Genomic DNA, 18,958 nt, shown 5'->3' with positions numbered 1-18,958 from the left:
GAATATTCTTATAAATTATACACTAAAGATGAGTCATGTACTTTTTCCGAACGTCAGCTGATCCTTTGGTGGCTGGCTCTCTGCTCTCCTGCAGACCTGCATGGGTGGACATTGCTGGAATTATACCAGAGCTTCATCATTCCTAGCAAAATCTGTACAATCCCTGTTACATCTGGCTCCTGGTAAGGAGCATACCCAGCTATTCCACTTATATGTTTTTATGTGACCTAATTGGTCAAATAAAATTTGTTCCTATCTCTTTCATTATATTGTTAATTTGTCCCGTTACCGGCTTTTCCACAGAATATTCGTGGCTGGAATTATTGGTGGCCACCTGCATCCTGAATTCATAGCAACCATTATATGTCTCATCTCCAGTTTAATTAGTGTAAGCATATCACCAAGGGGACTTATTTCCCAGTTACTGTATTTCATCCTGTTGTCGCTATTGCTTTGGTTGGGACTTATTTAGACGCTCCATCATCCTTTGCACCAGGGTGGAATTATATCTTTTGTATTACACAATGGGCCTAATTCAAAGATGTACGTTCATCCGATGATGTACGTACATCTCCGATGTTTCTGGGTCTGCGTAGGACTCGTTCTGCGCATGTGCAGAACGGGTCCTGCGATTATGCTCGCAGACCCCCCCCCCAAGCCGCAGCATGATTGACATGTTGTGGCGTTTGAGGTCGGAGAGGGGCCGTGGCTAGTCACCTTTCCGGGAAATGGAGGCGTGTCACCCCCCATTTTCCGGGAGGGACAGGGCCAGGATCTGCGTCGGTGGCTGCAGATTCCTGGCCTCTCATGTAACCAGCACCCTGTTAGGGAGCGGGAAGCTTCAGCTCCTACAGCCTAACCAAAGGAGCAACCATCGCAACCATCGGCCGCAATGGTGATCCCAGCCTGTGACGTAGGTGGCAGTGCTGGGATCACAAATGCAGCAAGGTCGTGTCTGACACCTCCTTCTGTATTAGAATCAGAGATGGTCGGATTTGCAGTCGCTTGTGTGCAGCTTTGCAAATCTGTCCATCTCTGATTCAAGCCCTATGTGCAGTTTTTAAACATTCTGAGAGCACTTAGCAACAACAAGAGGAACATCAATTGATGTTGATTTACTTTACTATACAAGGCGCCAACTTACATTTTATTGGTTAACATCTTAGTGGGTTTTCAGTAGCCCTATACTATATTTAAATGTATGAGGCAGCCACGTTTTTAGCGCCAAGGGACACTTCTGTATATTTTTCCATCTGACATTGTGCCCAACCAGCTAATTAGCAGCACCAACAATTTAGGCAGCCCCAGCTGTAAAATGATTACATGAGCATAAACCTGCTAGCGGCATGTAAGATTTAAAGGGAAACTCCAGCTAGAAATAGAAGCATAAATGAATACGTTAAAGCTGTAGAGTGCAAAGTTGAGCTCATCTACTTGGTCAATTGTTAAATTTTGAAAGGTGTACAACTACTGTGATTACATCGACAGACATTGCAGGCCTTGCCAAGGCATGAGGCTACAAATTCCAGTAAGCCTCGTACTTGTTCAAGAACTAATATGTATGTTAGGGCGTATCTGACTTCTTATAGGCAGTTACTGCGGAAGGAGACATTCTCAAAACTGAAAGTAAGATAAGACATTTTATGTGGACAGAATAACATAAAACTCTAGGCCCTAAGGCTGCTTATTCAGTCAACACATGGAAAGGGGATGAGCTTATGGCTGTTGGGTTAGGTAAGTGACCCATAGGATTAGGTCATGAGATGAGGAGATGGGCGGTTCCCTTTTCTTTTCCAGTTGCTGTCTGAGTGTGGGCGGTCTCTTTTACTGAAAAACATTGACCCACCCTCCCATCTCAATGGTTAGTGTCGGCTTTGGCGGGTGGGACTGCCTAATAGCCTTGGATCTACAGTATAATGTGCCCTGAGGTGTTTGGGGACGTAGGCGATTACCCTGTGGAGAATTGGGGCACCACCGTCCAGGTGGGCTCCTTTTCTCATGGGGGGAAGCGTTAACAGACACCTCTAGTTGAGACAGGCTGGGGTGGGCATTCGGCCATCACCCTTTCATTTTGTGGTCCTGAATGAGGGGGTGGCAGTGGGCCAATTAAAAGCCATCATTCGAATTGAGGTGGAGATTGGGCTGGAGCTTGGGCCCATCCTCCTATGTGATTGTATTTGAGTTGGGGAATGTTTTATTGTTATATAGATTTACATATACACATTTCCCAATTAAATATGCTGTCCTTTTTTCTGGCCACCATACTTCTTTGTGATTTATTCAATAAAGCTGACCGAATTAAAATTGGCAGTCCGGTTGCCTGTGTCATTCATTTCGCAGGTGGTTGGATGTGTGCATGGGTGAATGCATAGACGTTTTAAGAGTAAGTGAAGGAACAGCTCAGACCATCTGTATTATGTCCGATTAGAAATTGATATTGGCAATAAGAATTTGGTTGGCAAAGGGAATTAATAATGATCATAAGAGCCAGTCTGACCATGTATACTCAATAAGAGCACAGACAGAGTGAAAATATAATAATGTTCAGATACATGTATAAATTCCGAATTATTGACTGAAGGTCGCTAAAATGACCATTCAAATAATATTGTAATAACGTTAAGGGGAATATGTATCAAACTTTCTAAAGAACACAAGTGAAGAAGTTGCCCATAGCACCCAACCAGCTTCTACCGATCATTTTATAGAATGTGATTGATAAGTTATAGCTAGAAACTGAAGGGTTACTATGGCAACTTCTCCACCTGGCCAGAGGTTTGACATATCTCCCCCTAAAGCAGTTCCCTCACTCCAGTTTTACTATATGCAATAAATCATTTACGATTCAAATCAAGTAGTCAATAGTGTTTTGGTACCTTGACTACTTGTCTCATAGCAGAGGCCATAACAAAATGAAACGATGTACAGATGTGCCCAGCTAGTCTGTTGCTCCATACACCATGTATCTTGCGCCACACAGTATGCCATGAGTCGTGCCACACAGAAAGTTTCGTAATGGAACATAGCGTAGCACTGAAAAAAAGTAATAACGTGTAATACAACTTTTTGTCCACCAGGTGTCACTTTTCCTAAACTACACAGCGCATGCATCTGATTTCCAATGCATTTTCTGTATCACCGCCCGATGACAGGCTGACAGAATCAGTGATTCTGTACAATACAGCGTTTTCCTCATCGAATCAGGGCTGTAGAAGAATGTCTAATAAAGTTTTAAATCATTAAGTGTGTGAGTCCTTTACTTTTATATAAAAATATTTCACAGGCACGCACAGCACTGTATTACACACTGACTGTGTGTTTGAAGCTGCACACTTGCGCCAATGTCAGCGCTGTCCCAGACTAGTGATTTCATGACTTTAGTAGCAGGCTCTGTTTAAAAGAGGGGTCTCTGTATCACAAACTGAATGTGTGTTTTAAGACGCACACTTACTGCACTGTCAGCGCTGTCCCAGACTTAGACACTATAGTGATTTCATGACTTTAGAAACTGGTAGTGGGCTCTGTTTAAAAGAGAGGTCTCTGTTTGCACTTTAAAATCAGTTTGTAATACCCCTCTTTCAAACAGAGCCCACTACCAGTTTCTGAAGTCATGAAATCACTATAGTGTCCAAGTCTGGGACAGCGTCGCCCGAGCCGTAAGTGTGCAACTTCAACCGCACAGTCAGTTTATAATACAGAGATCCCTCTTTCAAACAGCCCGCTACTACAGTAGTTCCTAAAGTCATGAAATCACTATAGTCTTTACTGTAAGTCTGGTATGCACTGTGTGTGACTCCCGACAAACTGGGCATTCGCAGTACGATGATCCTCTATACGCCATGGCATAGTGCGACTGGCGTATGGACCTGCTCCACTAGGCATGTGCCAGAGATCCCATTGCAACCCACAGATCTGACAGCCACCACAGCGTCAACGTGCCAACAGTGCTGCAAGTTTGCGCTTTAAAACGCAATTTGTTATACAGAGACCTCTCTTTCAAACAGAGGGCCTGATTCAGACCCGGTCGCAAGCGTTGAGCGCTCGCCACAGGGTTGATGTTTGCCCACTGGGCTTGCGCACGACTAGTTAATCTGTGACAGGATGGTCCCTTTGTATTTCTGCTACATTGATGGGCAACTGGATATCCTCTTAAGGGACCTATCCATTAGCAGATAAAATGAACGATATATCGTTCAATCGTTCATTATATCTGCTAATGGATAGGCCCTGAACGATGACAGATGCGCACTCCCGCGGCCTATAATTCGCATCTATCATCTCTCCAACATGTTGGTCAATTATCGCATATAGCTGTACGATATTAGCAATATTGTGCAGTTTATATGCAGTAAACGACAAAAGATATTAGCAGCAGCTACAGAGCGCTGCAGAGAAAAAAACCCTGAATGATGTCATGCGATATCGTTCATCGTTTGCCAAAATCTGTCATGTACATGACAGATATCGTTCAGCACAGCCACCGGAATTTTCAAGAGATATCTTTTGTCTTTCATCGCTCAGAAATACATCTGCTAATGGATAGGCCCCTTAACTGCGCACCCTTGCTTATCCATATGGATCTATTATGGTTGTTCCTTTGGATAGATAGATAGATAGATAGATAGATAGATAGATAGATAGATAGATAGATAGATAGATAGATAGATAGATAGATAGATTGGAGCAGAGCCAACACTTCCACTAGTAACCTAAGGTGTAAAAGTCTATGGGGCACCTAAAACACTGGATGACAGACATGATAGTTCAAAGTGAAACCTCATAGACAGGGAACGACTATAACTAAGCAGACAGCCAAGGTGGTTTGATATTTTTTTATTTTATTACAAATGACCAATGTAGATGAAACAAAAACATTTTTAGGGTTGTACAAAAATAATAATAAAGAATAGGCTAGTTTTTGAGGCAATCCCCAATTCAATGACACAAGTATAACTTAGAACAAATGTATAAAGTCTGTCAATTTGTTTTACATTAAAAAAAAAAATGGAAACAAAACAATTATTAAGGCTCCAGCATCAGTTCAACAATGGACAAGAAAACAAAGCTAATTTCAGTGCACATCTCTGATCATTATTAACATGTTCGACATTTTTCCTCATTTTATTACATATTTTTTTGTTTTTAATTTTATATCACATGTATTAAAAAGATGCAATGAAAATCAACTCTGCACGGTATAAAATGCAAAGACAGATAAAAAAGCAAGGCAGTTATAGACAATAGTATGCCAGGAGATTGCAGTGAATTAGAAACTGTACTTTAGCTCTGAACTGCAATAATATGAAAACCAGATCCAGCTGATTATAGCAGTAAGTTTAGGGAAAGCTACAAACACAAAAGGCTGCAGAGAGGGAAATAGCTAACACAGGAATCTGATGTACAGTAATGCTGAGCATTTATGCAGGAGGGGATTGTCTAGTATACTGCTTAGCTTTGGTTACATAAAGTGCTGTTTTATAGTATGCACAGTAATAGACAATCAATTGTACTCACATATTTATTCACATTACACATTTTACCTTGAAACTCATATACTGCATTTTTTGTAGCATTGAGCAAATAATGAATCTGCTGACAAATAGCCTAGTATAATTTTTTATTCTATTTTAAAAGCATTTACAGTATGTAAATTTTACAGCTTTGAGCTTTTCCAATACAATATATGATGTGTGTCCAATTAAGACCACTTCATTTTAAGGTGTAAATGGCTAGGGCCACAACATTAATTTGTTATCGCTCTTCCAAACTGTTTTTACATGGACAAGTTGGTGTAGGCAAGGGTAGAAAAAACAAATAGCCAATTAGATTATTGGGGTTCTCACAGCAGCACAAAGTATTTCAGGAGGTTAGTGTGATGACCTGGTGGGAGCAAGGGGGTTGTCCCAAGTGATGAGAGTGACCCACTACAATATCAGGGAAATCACAATGGGCTACACTATTTGGGGTTCCCACCCATACCCTAAGTTAGAAATGGTGCTTAGCGTAGGTATAATGGAGATTGGGTCAGGTGGTTGGAGAGTGAAACTAGTTAAGCGTAACCACGCCTCCCCCTGAGGTGATTGCTACATCTGCTCAAGCTATTTCATTGGCCCCTGCTTTCCCTATTGATTCCATCATATCACAGTCTGACACTGTGGACCTCATTCAGAGATGTACGCAAACCCGATGGATTGCAAACATCTCCAATGTAAGAAGATCTGCACATGCGCAGGATCTGTACTGCGAATGTGCCGGTCTTCTATGGAGAGATCTCTTGCAGTTCCTCAAAGCCACAGTCTGAGTGACAGGCTGTGGCCATTTGGGGGCAGGGAGTGGGTGGGCCATTCTGAGTAGCCTTTGGCTTTCTAAGATGGCCGATGCTGGTGATCCGATGCTGCGTCTTCAGAAACAGAAATCGAATCTGCAATGATGCTGCATTAGCATATTTTCACATCGATGCTGCGTAAAAAGGTGCAGCAGTGATGTGAACTGCTTCCATCGATGAATCAAGCCCAGTGTCCACATGTAACAGGTCAAGTTCGGACACACCTGTCCCCCTCAGTAAGCTACAGGCTGACAAGGGTGAGTCTCAGGTGGAGGCTGAAATGGCAAAAGTACTAGAAACATTTGAATATCAGCTGAATGTACTTTAAAGACAAGGTTTTTTTTATTAGCAAACACAGCTAAAATATTCTGTAAATACATTTCTTTATTTCACTGCCCCCAGAAATTGGCATCTGCCGAATCTCATTAAAAGGCACACCCAGATTTAGTCAGTGGGAGGAGCAGGGGACCCAACAGCACAGACTAATGACATTAGGCAAGTACCATACTAGTGCAGGAGCATTGTGGTCTCAAATGCACATCCCTATAAAATAATGTTCTTACATCCAACTGATTAGATAATAATTCAAACTGCGCTATGAGGTGGAGTACCATCTCACAGCCTAGGAGAGGCGCTCTACACTATTTCAGCATCACAGTTCAATAAGCACAAGAGCTTGGCAAAAATATGCTTTTGTTTTTAAATAAGTTATACTTTCTGATAATTTTCCCACAGATCACATAAGAGACCTTCATTCTGCTCTCCATTCCTGTGGTACCATTATGTGAAGGAATTTCTGTGCTTTGTAGCTTTATAATTATCTCTGCTATATTTGCATATGTAGAAGAATATGTTCTCAACTTTAAATAATCTTATTTTGTATAAAAGTTTCAAGTTTTATTATTATACAAGCAGTGCATTCCATTGCCCTCATGGCAACATCTGAAGTAAATCGGTCATTTGGAATCTGTGGAAAAGGAAGCATGTCGGGATAACGGGTTTTTAAGCTGTCCACACCGTAAACCTCCAAAGTTTGAACATCTTTAGCGAGACCCTCCAGCTGTTGGCCGTACTCTTCAATTTTTTGTGCAAGTGCAGTTGGTTTTACATCTTTGTCCGATTTCCCTCTGACGGCATAGTCAGCTGCGATCAACGCCAATTTGGTTGACAGATAGCATTTGAAACACACCCACTCATTTGCATTTTTATGCAGGTCATTTCTCGCAGCTGAAAAATTAGCCCTGGCTTGCCTAAGCCACCTCCGAGCTTCAACAGGGTTACCCACTGACTTGAATGTAGGCGGCACGAAGAAACGTTTTGAATTATAAGACCCTGTTGTGGAGGCAAATGTTTCATTGTATTGTTGTCTTTCAGACTTATGGCTTGTTGCCTCATCATTCCAAGAAGAATAAAACCTTTGAAAAGAAAACTTGTCGGATTGAAACCTAGTTGACTGCGTTGTAAAGGTCCTTCTTGCAGTTCTTTCAGCATTTTGGTCGGCAAATGCTTGCTTCTCTAGCCGGTTTATTTCATTTTGCAGGTGTTTGAAGACCTCATTGGCTATGTCCAGGTTTTCTGCGTTTTTATCTGGATGCCACTTTAGGTAAAGCCTTCGAATTATCTTCTTTCTTTCCGATTCGGGGAGTTTCCAGGCTTGGTCCATTACAGCAGTAACCTCTTTTAATATTTCAGGCAAAGAATTCAACTTTATCTTTTTAGGTGACTGATGTTTGGAAGAATTTGTTTTATTACTTTCTTTATTAGCATAAGAAGGTGCAGTCCTAGGGCCAGGAGGTGGGAATTCTGTTGGACTTGAGGGTGTTGTGGGAGCACTGTCCTTGTTCTGAGCACTCTCCTCTGGCCTGGAAAACTTGTACAGATCAAGTGAGCTAACAATTTTGTACTCACTATATCCAATATCTATCTGGTAAAACTTGCCAAGGGAACCTGAGTTGTCATCTTCTTTGTCTACTTCTTGGACAATGATTGCGTAGGTATACGTTGGTTGGTATGAGCCAAATGCATCTCCACCTTCAGCATCCACCAGGTATCCAACATATTCTCCTGGATAAAAGACATTAGTGGGATCCATGAGCAGGGTATAGTGAATTTCTGCTGGTATTGGAGTCCCAGGCATAGGAAGTTCAAGTTTTGATTGCTCAGTTGACGAGTCATATTTAACCCCTAAGCTATCAAGTTTCTCATTAATTCTGTATATGTCATTGCATCCTAACATCGCGATCAAATATGAGGTGTCAGAAATCAGATTGTCTGTTGCAGATTTCAAGGTCATTGCTAAGGCTAACAAGAAATTAATGTCTTTGCTGTCAGAGTGTTGTATGTAAAGTAAGATTACCGCATGGCCATAACGCTTCAAAAATGCAAGGGTTTCACTTTTGCTGTGTGGGATTGGATTAAATCCCTTGACTCGCAATGTGGTTTGCAACTTCTCAAAGCAGGAGACCTTCAAGCCTTCTCGCAATGCTTTACAAAGCTTTATGGCTTTTTCCTCATTTGCCAAAAATGCATTGTCATTTTCATGCTTCATAATCCTAATGAGTCCAGTGATAAACTGCTCGGAAGACAGTAATAGCTGAAGTCTACCTTGCAAAGAACACAAGGTACCAAACTGGCAGGATTTTGGTGTCTCTTCATCCAACTGTTCTTCAAGTATGCTACTGAGAAGTCGTGGTCTTAACTTTTGAGGGAGGAGCATAATAATTCTTGTGTGAAATCCATGATCTTTCCCCATGTAGCACTGACTTAGATCAACAAGCATTTGAACCCCAATGTTTCCCTGAATTCTACTTTTATAATGGGGTGCATCATCAAACACTAATATGCTGGACTTGACCAGTCTTCCATCTTGACTTGGTAGATAAAGTGCAAGGTCACGAATATTTTCAAAGTCATTACGTACTTTACCTGAATCATTTTGAAGGTTTTTCAGTAAGCCAGAAACTACTCTCTTTACAGTGCGCATTTCATTCGGATCTAGCTGTTTTCCTTCCGAGCTCTTGAAAATGCGACCAAGAACTTCAACAAACTGCTTTGTTGAAACAACATCTTCTGTGCCCAAGTTCTTAAACAGCTGATGGAAAGTCCCTAACTCTAGAGGAAGTTTGTACAGGTAAGGTTTAAAGTCTGACTCAAATTCTAGATTAATTACAACCTCTTCCGGCTTTAGAAGTTTCCACCCGTCTTCAACCATTACAAAAGCAACTCCTCTGAGCTGGAACTTAAACTCCTTTTTCTCAGTGCTAAGGAATTCATAGATACTGCGCAGGACCTTAGATCTTGTTTTTACAATTTCATCATCTACTGCTGTAATGTTGCATATATTTCGGCAATTGTTGATAGCCTTGTCAAGAGAAGGGTCCACATTAACATTAAGTAATGTTAAAATTTGTTCAAGCTGTTCTTGTGGACCAAGACTACTTCCTTCATGTTCTTTAATCGTTAATGGGGTTGCTTTTTCAGGAAGAATGGGGCAAGATGTCCACAGTAGCTGCATGACATCTGTCTGTTTGAACTTTGGATTAACTTGTGCTCCATTGAACCTTATTAGAGGAAGTGTACCATTTACTTCTTGATACTGTGGATGAAAGCGTACAAGTTCCGCAGGTGCTCGTTCGGGGCATAAAAAGGGAATCATAGATAATTCTTTTAAAAAGTTTCCAGACAGCAGATCTGTTCTTTCTTGGAAGACGTGAAAAAGAATAACATCAACGGTATTTTGCAGGACTTCCTTTGTCCAACCTTCCGTGTTGGCGCGCATGCTGATCTCTTTTGCAAACTGCAACAGTTGCTGATGAGAAATGACATGCTTTAGGCCTATGTTACGAAGAAATTTAATCCATGAGAGGAAGAAAGCAGATTGGTTCTTTGGCTTTGTAATTTGTTCCAGTTTTTTAAAGAAATCCACTGGTATGAACATTTTTTCAGAGAGCATCACTTCAAATACTCGGACAGTCCGATCATAGAAGGTCTTTGCAGGCTTAAGTCGGCCACTGGCATCATGAATGAAGGCCAGGTCAGCCAATTTTGCATAAAGTTGGTCCTTTACTAAAGAAGTCTCTTCAAGGCTACATAACCGATTCTTTATGTAAATCAAGTGCTCCAATTTAGCATTGTAGGAGAGGTTTTCAAACTTTGGCAACAAGTGTTTTGAATAAATCTCTAAATCATCCACTGGAACACATCCCAGTGCACTGTAAAGTTCTTTCAAGTTAATTTTCTCTTCGAGAAAGGCAAAGGACGATGAATGAGACCATTTGTCCACCTCAGCTATTGGTATGCTTTTTGTGAGAACATAGCAGGTCCCATATTTTGAAAGGGTTATGTAACGGTCACTGACAGACTTGTAGCATGGAAGTGACTTCAAAATGTTGAAGGCTTCTTCTGATTCCAGGTAGCTTAGATGGCAGTTAAAATACATTAAAAGTGCATCAAAGTCAGATTCAACTATTTTTTCAGTCCTGAATGTTGACGACTGAATCATGTGGTGTATAGCTTTTAGAATGCTTAATGGATTATCTATATTTGCCGTATGTCCTGCCAACAAAGGAAGTAATATGTTGTCTTTTGAGCACATCTTGTTCAAAGCCAGTTGAATACAACCAGTCTTCATCAATGTATGAAATACTTTATCACTCTGTGCATTTGGAAAGATCGCAATGTGCATCAGGCTTAATGGCAGCAGCACGTCACCGTCTGGAATGATTAACTGGCCAGGGGACACGGTGAATTTTATTCCTGGTAGTAAAGCCCAGTCCTTTAATGTCTCTATAACTGTATCAAATGTTGTGTTAATGTCGGTTTGATCATCCTTAACGCTGACGGACTCACTGACGAAATGCCAAGCACTTTTCAGCCAAGATTCACTTGCAAAGTTATCTTTCCATGGAACAAAGACTTTCGTTTTATACTCTCTGGGAAGAACTGATGACAGCAAGTCAGCAAAGCTGTTGATGTCAAACACTTTCGCTACTTTACATGAAAGTAAAATATGGCTGTATCTCAAATAAAGAGTGTTCATGAACAGATCTTTCCTAGATGGGATTAATTCATGGTAAGTGGTTAGGAATTTTGGGTTCTTTGAGTCAAAAATTTGCAAGACATTGTCAAGGGTAATTAGAAGTGGTAGACCCTCAATCTGAATGTCTGTTTCTTCAGCATCTTTTAAACAATAATCCACGAGAAGCTTCAAACTGTGAAATAATTTCAGGTTAGTCTGCTGAAGGCGGCAAGGTAGCTTTCCAATGTGGCAGTTTGTATCTGGAGACGAGAAAGTCATCAGGAAGCTGCGAACATCAGCAGGAGTCGCATAGGTAACTGGGATGCCGGCATCAACTAGACAATGGTAAAGGTTGGCAGTTTCATCGCAGTAGTATACCAAGTTGAACCCAATTTCCAAGAGCAGATGTTTGAGCCTATATACATTTTCAGCAACTGTTTTTCGGGTTGTTATGTTGTATTCAATAGTTTTCATGTGATGCAACTCATCTTGTAGCAAATTATCAAAGAATGGCTTGCCAGAATTCACCGCAGACATGTTTACCCATGTAATGATGACAGCTGATTGCAGGTCAGAACTGTCAACATTTGGAGCTCGCACAACAGGCAAGAGACGCTTCGAATCTGCATAGATACAAGCATAAACAGCTTTCACAAGGCAATACCAGTCTGGTTGTAAATCAAGTCTATTGACGGGAAAAAAGAACAAAAACTTCTTCAAAATGTCTTTTACTGCATGAATTGGTGTGTTATGCAAGATGGAGATTGTAGGATCGGTGCCAGGAAAGCTACGTTTCTTTAGTTGCATCAATAGCTCGACATAAGCTGGAGCCACTAAGGCGGTCATCAAGCTGTTATTCCAGTCACTTCGTACTCCAACTCCGTCATCGTCCCGCCATAAATTACGTCTTGCTGAGTCCAAAGCAAAGTGTCCATTCACATGAAAAGGAAGTCCTGTTTCGAGAGAGAGAGGCAGGAAACAGAATGCCCTGTATGGTTTTTTGTAATTATGAGTAATGCAAGTAGCAACTCCTCCACGCGGAAACAGAGTGATGTCTTTATTTTTGTGAGCAGATACCACACTTTTTAACACTCTATCCATATTGGAAAACCCAGAACGGTTGCAAATCAACCATGATGTAAGGTTGTTTTCAGTGTCCTCAATATCCATAGTGTAAGTTATTTGCTGCACAGGTATATCTTTCAGTTGCTTTTTCCTTTTAACGCTGTCAATTACAGATGAATGAAACTGCTTACGTTTTAGCCTGTCGCCATCGGTGATTTTCCCTCTCACTGAATATAACACTTTTAGGGCACCACTCGACTTGTCTATTTCACAGATGGAAATCTTCTCCATATGATTCAAAAACATGAGGAGTTCAGCGCCATCTGTGCGCAACTTATCAAGAAGGTTCTGAACCATCCTATCAGAGCAGGGCAGTGGGGAGATTTCTGAGGTTTTTGCCATTTCAGTGTTCCGGAGGGGAAATCGAAACATTGTAGAATTTGAAAGGTTAAAGTGGTCACCTAAATATAGATTCAGCACATCTGAAAATTGTGTTCTAAAGTCAGCATCCAAATCTCGAAACATGCGCCCAGGGCTTAGTGAAGTTGCTCCTGGGGCATATTGGGCATGAGGGTCGAAGATACAAATAATGTCATTAGAAGAGATGAATGAAGGACAATCAGTAATGTGGTAAACCGAATTGAATCCTATGCCATATTGTCCAGTTTTGCAGGGATTGCCTTCCTTTGTTCCTCTTCCTAAGTTCTGGATGCCTCTAACATCATCATCTGTAAATGGCTGGTTGTTGTATACACACAGTGCAGGGCCTTGCATTGGTGACCACTTCTCATCAAATATTCTGTCCGATACGTGGTGCCTCGGGTCAAACACAAAACATATTTCTGTGGCTTTTGCATCATCTGCATTTTGAAGAAGTTCCTTCAGCATCTCTTTTTCGGAGGGATAAGCATTTAAGATGCTTTTGATTCTGCTAGTGAGTTTTTCTTTCTGTCCAAACTCGGATCCAAGTGCAGTAAAACAAACATTGGAAGCATACCTTTCTAGAGCTTTGTGTCTCTTTGGTATTGACCCCAGCTTTACAGCTACCTCTCGTGGAATGTCAGAGTGACAGTATTTTACAGAAGTGTCTTTAACTTTAATCCATGGGCAGTCATTGTAACATAAAGATTTAGCTGGCAGTAGATTGAGGTTGGCATCTGGAAGGAGTATTTGACCGTAATTCGTCTCACAAAATTCTTGGCTTTTCTCACGGATAAGTCCCCATATTCCTTCACTTACAATTCGTCTACAAAGTTGGAAATCATTCTCCGATATTTTTCTGTTCATATTTGCTTTTTTGATCGCTTCAAGAACCGATGCAAAATCTTCCACTGTGAAGGCCTGTTTCACACCAACACTTTCAAACAATTCCCGGAAATTATTTTTGTATTTGTTTGGCATCTGATAGAGGTATGGCGCGGCTTCAAAATTCAGTTGAAAGGAAACTTTTTCTGGCGTGACATAGATGCTCTCAACAAAAATAAAAGGAAAGGACTTTAATTCGGTGACAACCACGGTCTTCGTGGATTCATTGAGCAATACGGCTTCGCTGAGAAATTTATAGCAGGCATTTGTGATATTTTCCTGGTAAAGTGTGTTTCCATCAGGATATTTGGCAACTTCCTTCAGTTGGTCAATTACCAATTCAGGTGATGGCTTTTTGAGTAAACCCAGGTATTCCTTGACTGCCAATGATATGGATCCACAACCCTTAAAAGAAGGAGAGTTTTCATTGAGGATCGGTTTCAAAAGACAAACTATGTCCTGATGCTCAGCAGTATACAGCTCAGTAGCGGCAAGCATTTCCTCAGTATTAAAGTGACTTCCTTTCCAGGATAAGGAGAATCCTGCTGGTTTGGTCAAAAATGGCAGGAAAGGAGAAGTTTGGCACTTCTTGCAAAATTCCTTAGCCTTTGGGTCTCTGAACTTAAGCTTTTCATCTATTAGACTTAAAATGATATTGCTTCTCAAGCAAGCTGCAGCATGATCACCCTTATTAACCTGTGCAATTGACTCAATACGTTCAATTAAATCTTCCCATAAAATGTCATCTTTCACCATCCCCAGTTGCACTAGTTTTACCAACACTACTGGGTTTAAGTAGTTCTGGTTTGTTCCAAAGGGAAATCTCCCATCGTTGTCATCATATAGTTTTGCAACTCTACCTTCTGGATAGATTAGTCTTGAAGGCACAACCAATGGGTGGCCATCACTGGAACATGGAATGCATGGTGTCACTTGAAGAATTTCACTGAATGCCTGTATCCTTTCATTCAAAACAAACAGCATCAATGGGTCACGTAGTTCAGGCTGGATTTCTTCAATATGTGGGAAAAACACTTCAGAAAAAAACTGCCTTTCAGAAAATGTATTCTCAAGCAGCACATCCATACATCCTGCTTCTTCAAACCCCATTTTAACCCAGGAGGGTAGCTCTACAGCACAGAGGTTTTTTGAGCCAGTCTTCTTCAAGTACTTCAAGAAAATTTGAAAAGCAGCAGGTCCAATATCTGGTCTCTTAAGCAAAGAATCATCTAAGAATCTCACATTTTTCATAGAAACCCAAGATGTCCCATCAGAGAATACTTTAAAGCGCTCCTTGCCCTTCCCTTTTGCAATGTCTTCATATAGTCCATGGCAAATAATAGAAAAGTCATCGTGCACATAATCAGGATCTGGCCACACAGAATAGTAGTTGTAGTTGAGCAGTTCTCCACTGGTAGACATGTCCCTTAAAATGCAAAGAGCCTCCAGATAAGAATGAACAATGACATGTCTCATGAATACTGTATTCCATCTTCCCTTGGTGTCGGTTTTCCAGATCTCTTTGCGGTTTGAGGTCACTGCAAAGCAACCATTTATATGCACCGGAAGACCAGTTTTTATCCGAAGAGGTAGGTAGCAGAAAACTTCTCCAACATTACTGGACAATTGTTTCACTGTCCATTTCCCATCTTGATTTTCAGAAAGCATCACTGCCACACCCCCACAGGGCACAAGTCCAAGTCTCTTGCCACTATCACTTAATGCAAATTTTAACGCTTCACCTATATCCATACAGGAACAAATAAGCCAAGTAGATGAGTCCACAGTTTTTTGGGGCAGTTCCTCTGTCATTCTCTTGTTCTGCCCAGACTTGGTCATTTCTAATATGTTAGCTGGTTCATCTTCTGGACCTCGGAATAATGGCGAATGAAGATCAACTATTCGCCTGAAGACATGATGAAACTCTTGAACGGCAATCCGTAAAATGCACAATGATTTTGGCATTTCATTTGGAAGTTTTTTCGTGATATTGCAATTGTGCATTACTTTAGCAGCTTCCTTCAGTAGTTTTTTGGAGTGAGATAGAACCTTTGATGAACAAACAGTTTTCTTAATAGTTACTGTATCTTGGGCTAAATCTGGGTCAGATTCTTCAGGCTTTAAATATTTCAACACCATTGTGTTTACATTTTGGGTGAAGAGTATCAATCTGTAGCCACACAAACTGAATTCATCAACAAGTGTGTAAATATCTGCAGTGTTGTAGCAGACACTGCTAATTTCACTCACTTTAGCTTCCTGTTGCGTCCTAAACGATAGTCTGAACAGCGTACCTTTGTAGCTGTAAGGAGTCTCCACAGCAAGTGGTAGATGACAATTGAAAGCACCCAAGAAAGGCTTGAATTGATTGGGAAATTTCCGAAGTCTTTTATGTTGTTTGCTCCAGTTAATTTTGATGCCTGGGTTAGATTTATCCCTGATGTGTTTGCTGATGTGGTTAATATTTGGGTCAAACATGATCATAAATTCTCTACTCATTATAATAGGAATGTCTGTGATGTGGTATACAGAGTTGAACCCGAGGCCAAACTTTCCAACCTTATCAACCTCGCTCCTTTTCAAGGATTCTCCAAGTCGAGTTATGTTCAAAAAATCTTTGTCCGTAAACTCAGAGTTGTTGTAAGACCACAAAGCAGGACCATGGCAAGTTGCCATTCCTGGATCTAGAAGGTTTTCCCGGATATCCATATTTCTTCTCATATCAATCATAAAATTGCACTCAGTGGCTGATGCATCGTCAGCATTTTGAAGGAGTTCTTTAAAGATATCTGACACAGAAGGGTATTCTTCCAAAATGTTTTTGATTCTCACGGTGAGAGGTTCTCTCTGACCTGACTGTTCGAACCCCATGTTTTCTGGGTTAATCAGCCGTGTACTTAAACATGGAACATTTAGCCATTCTGCTGTCTTCATTGGTATGTCTTCATGTACCAAAATGATTGGCTCCACAGAGTCTTCAAGGAGATCATTAAGATCATCCACTTTGATGTCACAGTAACAGCATTCATGAATGGGTCGCATTACAAGTTTGGAAGGGTCTTTGTTATAATGCACCGGCAATGGCTTATCAAGACTCACTACAATCTGATGACTGTACATCCACCTCACAATGTTCAGCATAATGTCAGTATTCTGGTTGTTCTCCTCTTTGTTCATAAGTTGCCTGCTTCTCTCATATACTGTCTGAACAACATCAAAGATATGTTCAGGTGTCAGCTGCTCGATTGAGCCACAAAATTTGAACAACTTGTGAAATTTCACCATGGTGTTTGGTATGTTGTGCAAAAAGGGCTGAAGGTCAAGGCTGTGTACTGATGTTATTATGGCTTGTTTTGGGGAACAAAAGGTTTTGCCTGTCCAAACCCATGGGAAAGACAGTGCTTTATACAGTTCTTTGCCTTTCTCAAGACATTCCTGCATAAAACCATATATCTCCAGTAAAATGTGCTGAAACTGGTAGTAGTCTTCATCAGTTATTGTTTTGGAATTATTCCAATCAACAACAACCTTTAGATGTTTCAACACTGCTTCAATGCTAGGCTCTTTTGAAATACCAAGGACTTTTTCAATGTTGTCATGCATGCTTTCCACCAGTGGAACAGACGACCCCACCAAAACAGCAAAACATATGTTGCACATGTCTCCGGGAGAGTAAAGTTTGAAATGGTCTCCAAACCAAACCAAAGAATTGGGATAATTTGGTGGACGTTCTTTGATAGCAGGTATCCATCTGATTTTTTTTAATATGGCTCTTGCTTCGGGTGACTGTATCAGTTTATAATCTTTTTTCAAGACGGTCAATAGAGTGGTTGACTTTTTTAAAACAATATCTTCGTTTTTTCCTGACCCGCTATGCAAAGCCTCAATTTTCTTGGCTATTTGCACAAGGTCTTTTTCTAAAATGTGAGTGTCGGTTTTGAGACCTATCTGTCGGAGGGAGTGCAAAACATCTGAGGACATAAAAGCAGCAGGTGGGAAGTATAACTGTTCTTCTGAACAAAAAAGTCTTTGAAGGACATGTACTTCTGGATCAAAAAGTTCATTTGCTGAAACCGCCCTGTCTTTGGAAATAGGTATAAATTTAAGACTTGACAACCAGCTGATTACGGCAGGATTTTCATTCTTCAAAAAAGTCAAATTTTCAAGAACCCAAAGCATAACTCTTGTTCTTTCTTCAGCTGAATAAAAACCCTTGTCTATGTCCTGCAAGATGATTTTCAGGCAGTCTGTGCTTTTCAGCTGCTCCACTTTTAGCATCTTGGTCAATCGAATTGTTTCTTCGTCACTGCTGTCAATTATAGGAAAAGAAAGGCGGGTGTTGGGGGGAAGCCGAGCATTGTGGTGAAGTACCTTGCAGCCTCTTAAGAAAACAAAAGAATTCTTTTGATCTGAGGTCTGTTCTATTCTTTTAAAGACCATTAATTCCTGTATGATTTTTTTTTCTTTTTCATTTATGTCCGTTAGGCTAGCAAGAAACCTTCGCAATGCGTCTTTGTGAATTGGAGTCAATGAAGCAATCTGACTGGAGAGTTTTTGAAGAGACATCCTGTCCATAATTTGTAAAAGGGCACTAGGTGTGGGAGGGTAAACATATTTTTTTAGAAGAGGATGCTGTATGGTAGGATCTAGTTCCCTTAGGACAATTCCACCAAGATTTTTAATAATTTCAGGTAAATGCTCTGGTAGCTGAATGTCAGACACATCATCATATATAACAAGTGAAGGTGTCCTTAGACGAATGAGTTCCAGTGCAGTTTCCTCGTCATCCAGTAATTTCGTAGGAATAAGTGGCATGTCATCCAGACATGACAAATCCTCAGAAAAATGTATGTACAGCAATTTCCAGACCATTCTAATCCAGGAGATGGGAGGATGGTTTTTGTCTTTGCCTGGGAGCCATTTTACCACCAAATCCCTTGTCGGCCATTTTGCATTCATAATTTCTTTAATCAGACGTATAAAACGCTCAGGATTCAAGAGCTGGAGTTGGGTGCAAGGTCTTCCTGTCAAAAAACAAACAAATAAACATGATAGGCATCAAAAGTGTCTTAACTGTTTGGTAAGCTTACAAAACATAAAATAAAGTCAGAGCAAGAAATGCGACTTGGTTTTATATGAAAGAATACCATGAAATATTCATAAATACGGAAATATTTTCATAAATGATCAAAAATAAGTTGTAAAGGTTTTACAAGTTTTACTGGTTTAGTTACTGAAGTTTTACA

General features: G+C 40.6%; 1 protein-coding gene across 2 annotated transcripts in view; it reads right to left on the bottom strand.

Annotated features, from left to right (window-relative positions):
* Window positions 1–4,832: 4,832 nt before the first annotated feature.
* The window catches only part of SACS (sacsin molecular chaperone), a 29,429-nt gene continuing 15,303 nt past the window's right edge, over window positions 4,833–18,958 (bottom strand). For both annotated transcript variants that reach the window (XM_088458544.1, XM_088458543.1), the window contains one exon: window positions 4,833–18,736. In XM_088458544.1, the coding sequence (XP_088314670.1) occupies window positions 7,188–18,736 (11,549 nt within the window). In that variant the 3' untranslated portion in view covers window positions 4,833–7,187. The remainder of the gene's footprint in view (window positions 18,737–18,958) is intronic.

This window comes from Taudactylus pleione, unplaced genomic scaffold (assembly GCF_031769625.1).
Source record: "Taudactylus pleione unplaced genomic scaffold, aTauple2 ptg000842l, whole genome shotgun sequence".
In the NCBI taxonomy this organism is placed as follows: Eukaryota; Metazoa; Chordata; class Amphibia; order Anura; family Myobatrachidae; genus Taudactylus; species Taudactylus pleione.
Note: the sequence above shows the minus strand (reverse complement) of the source record. Positions and strands in the feature narration are given on the sequence as shown.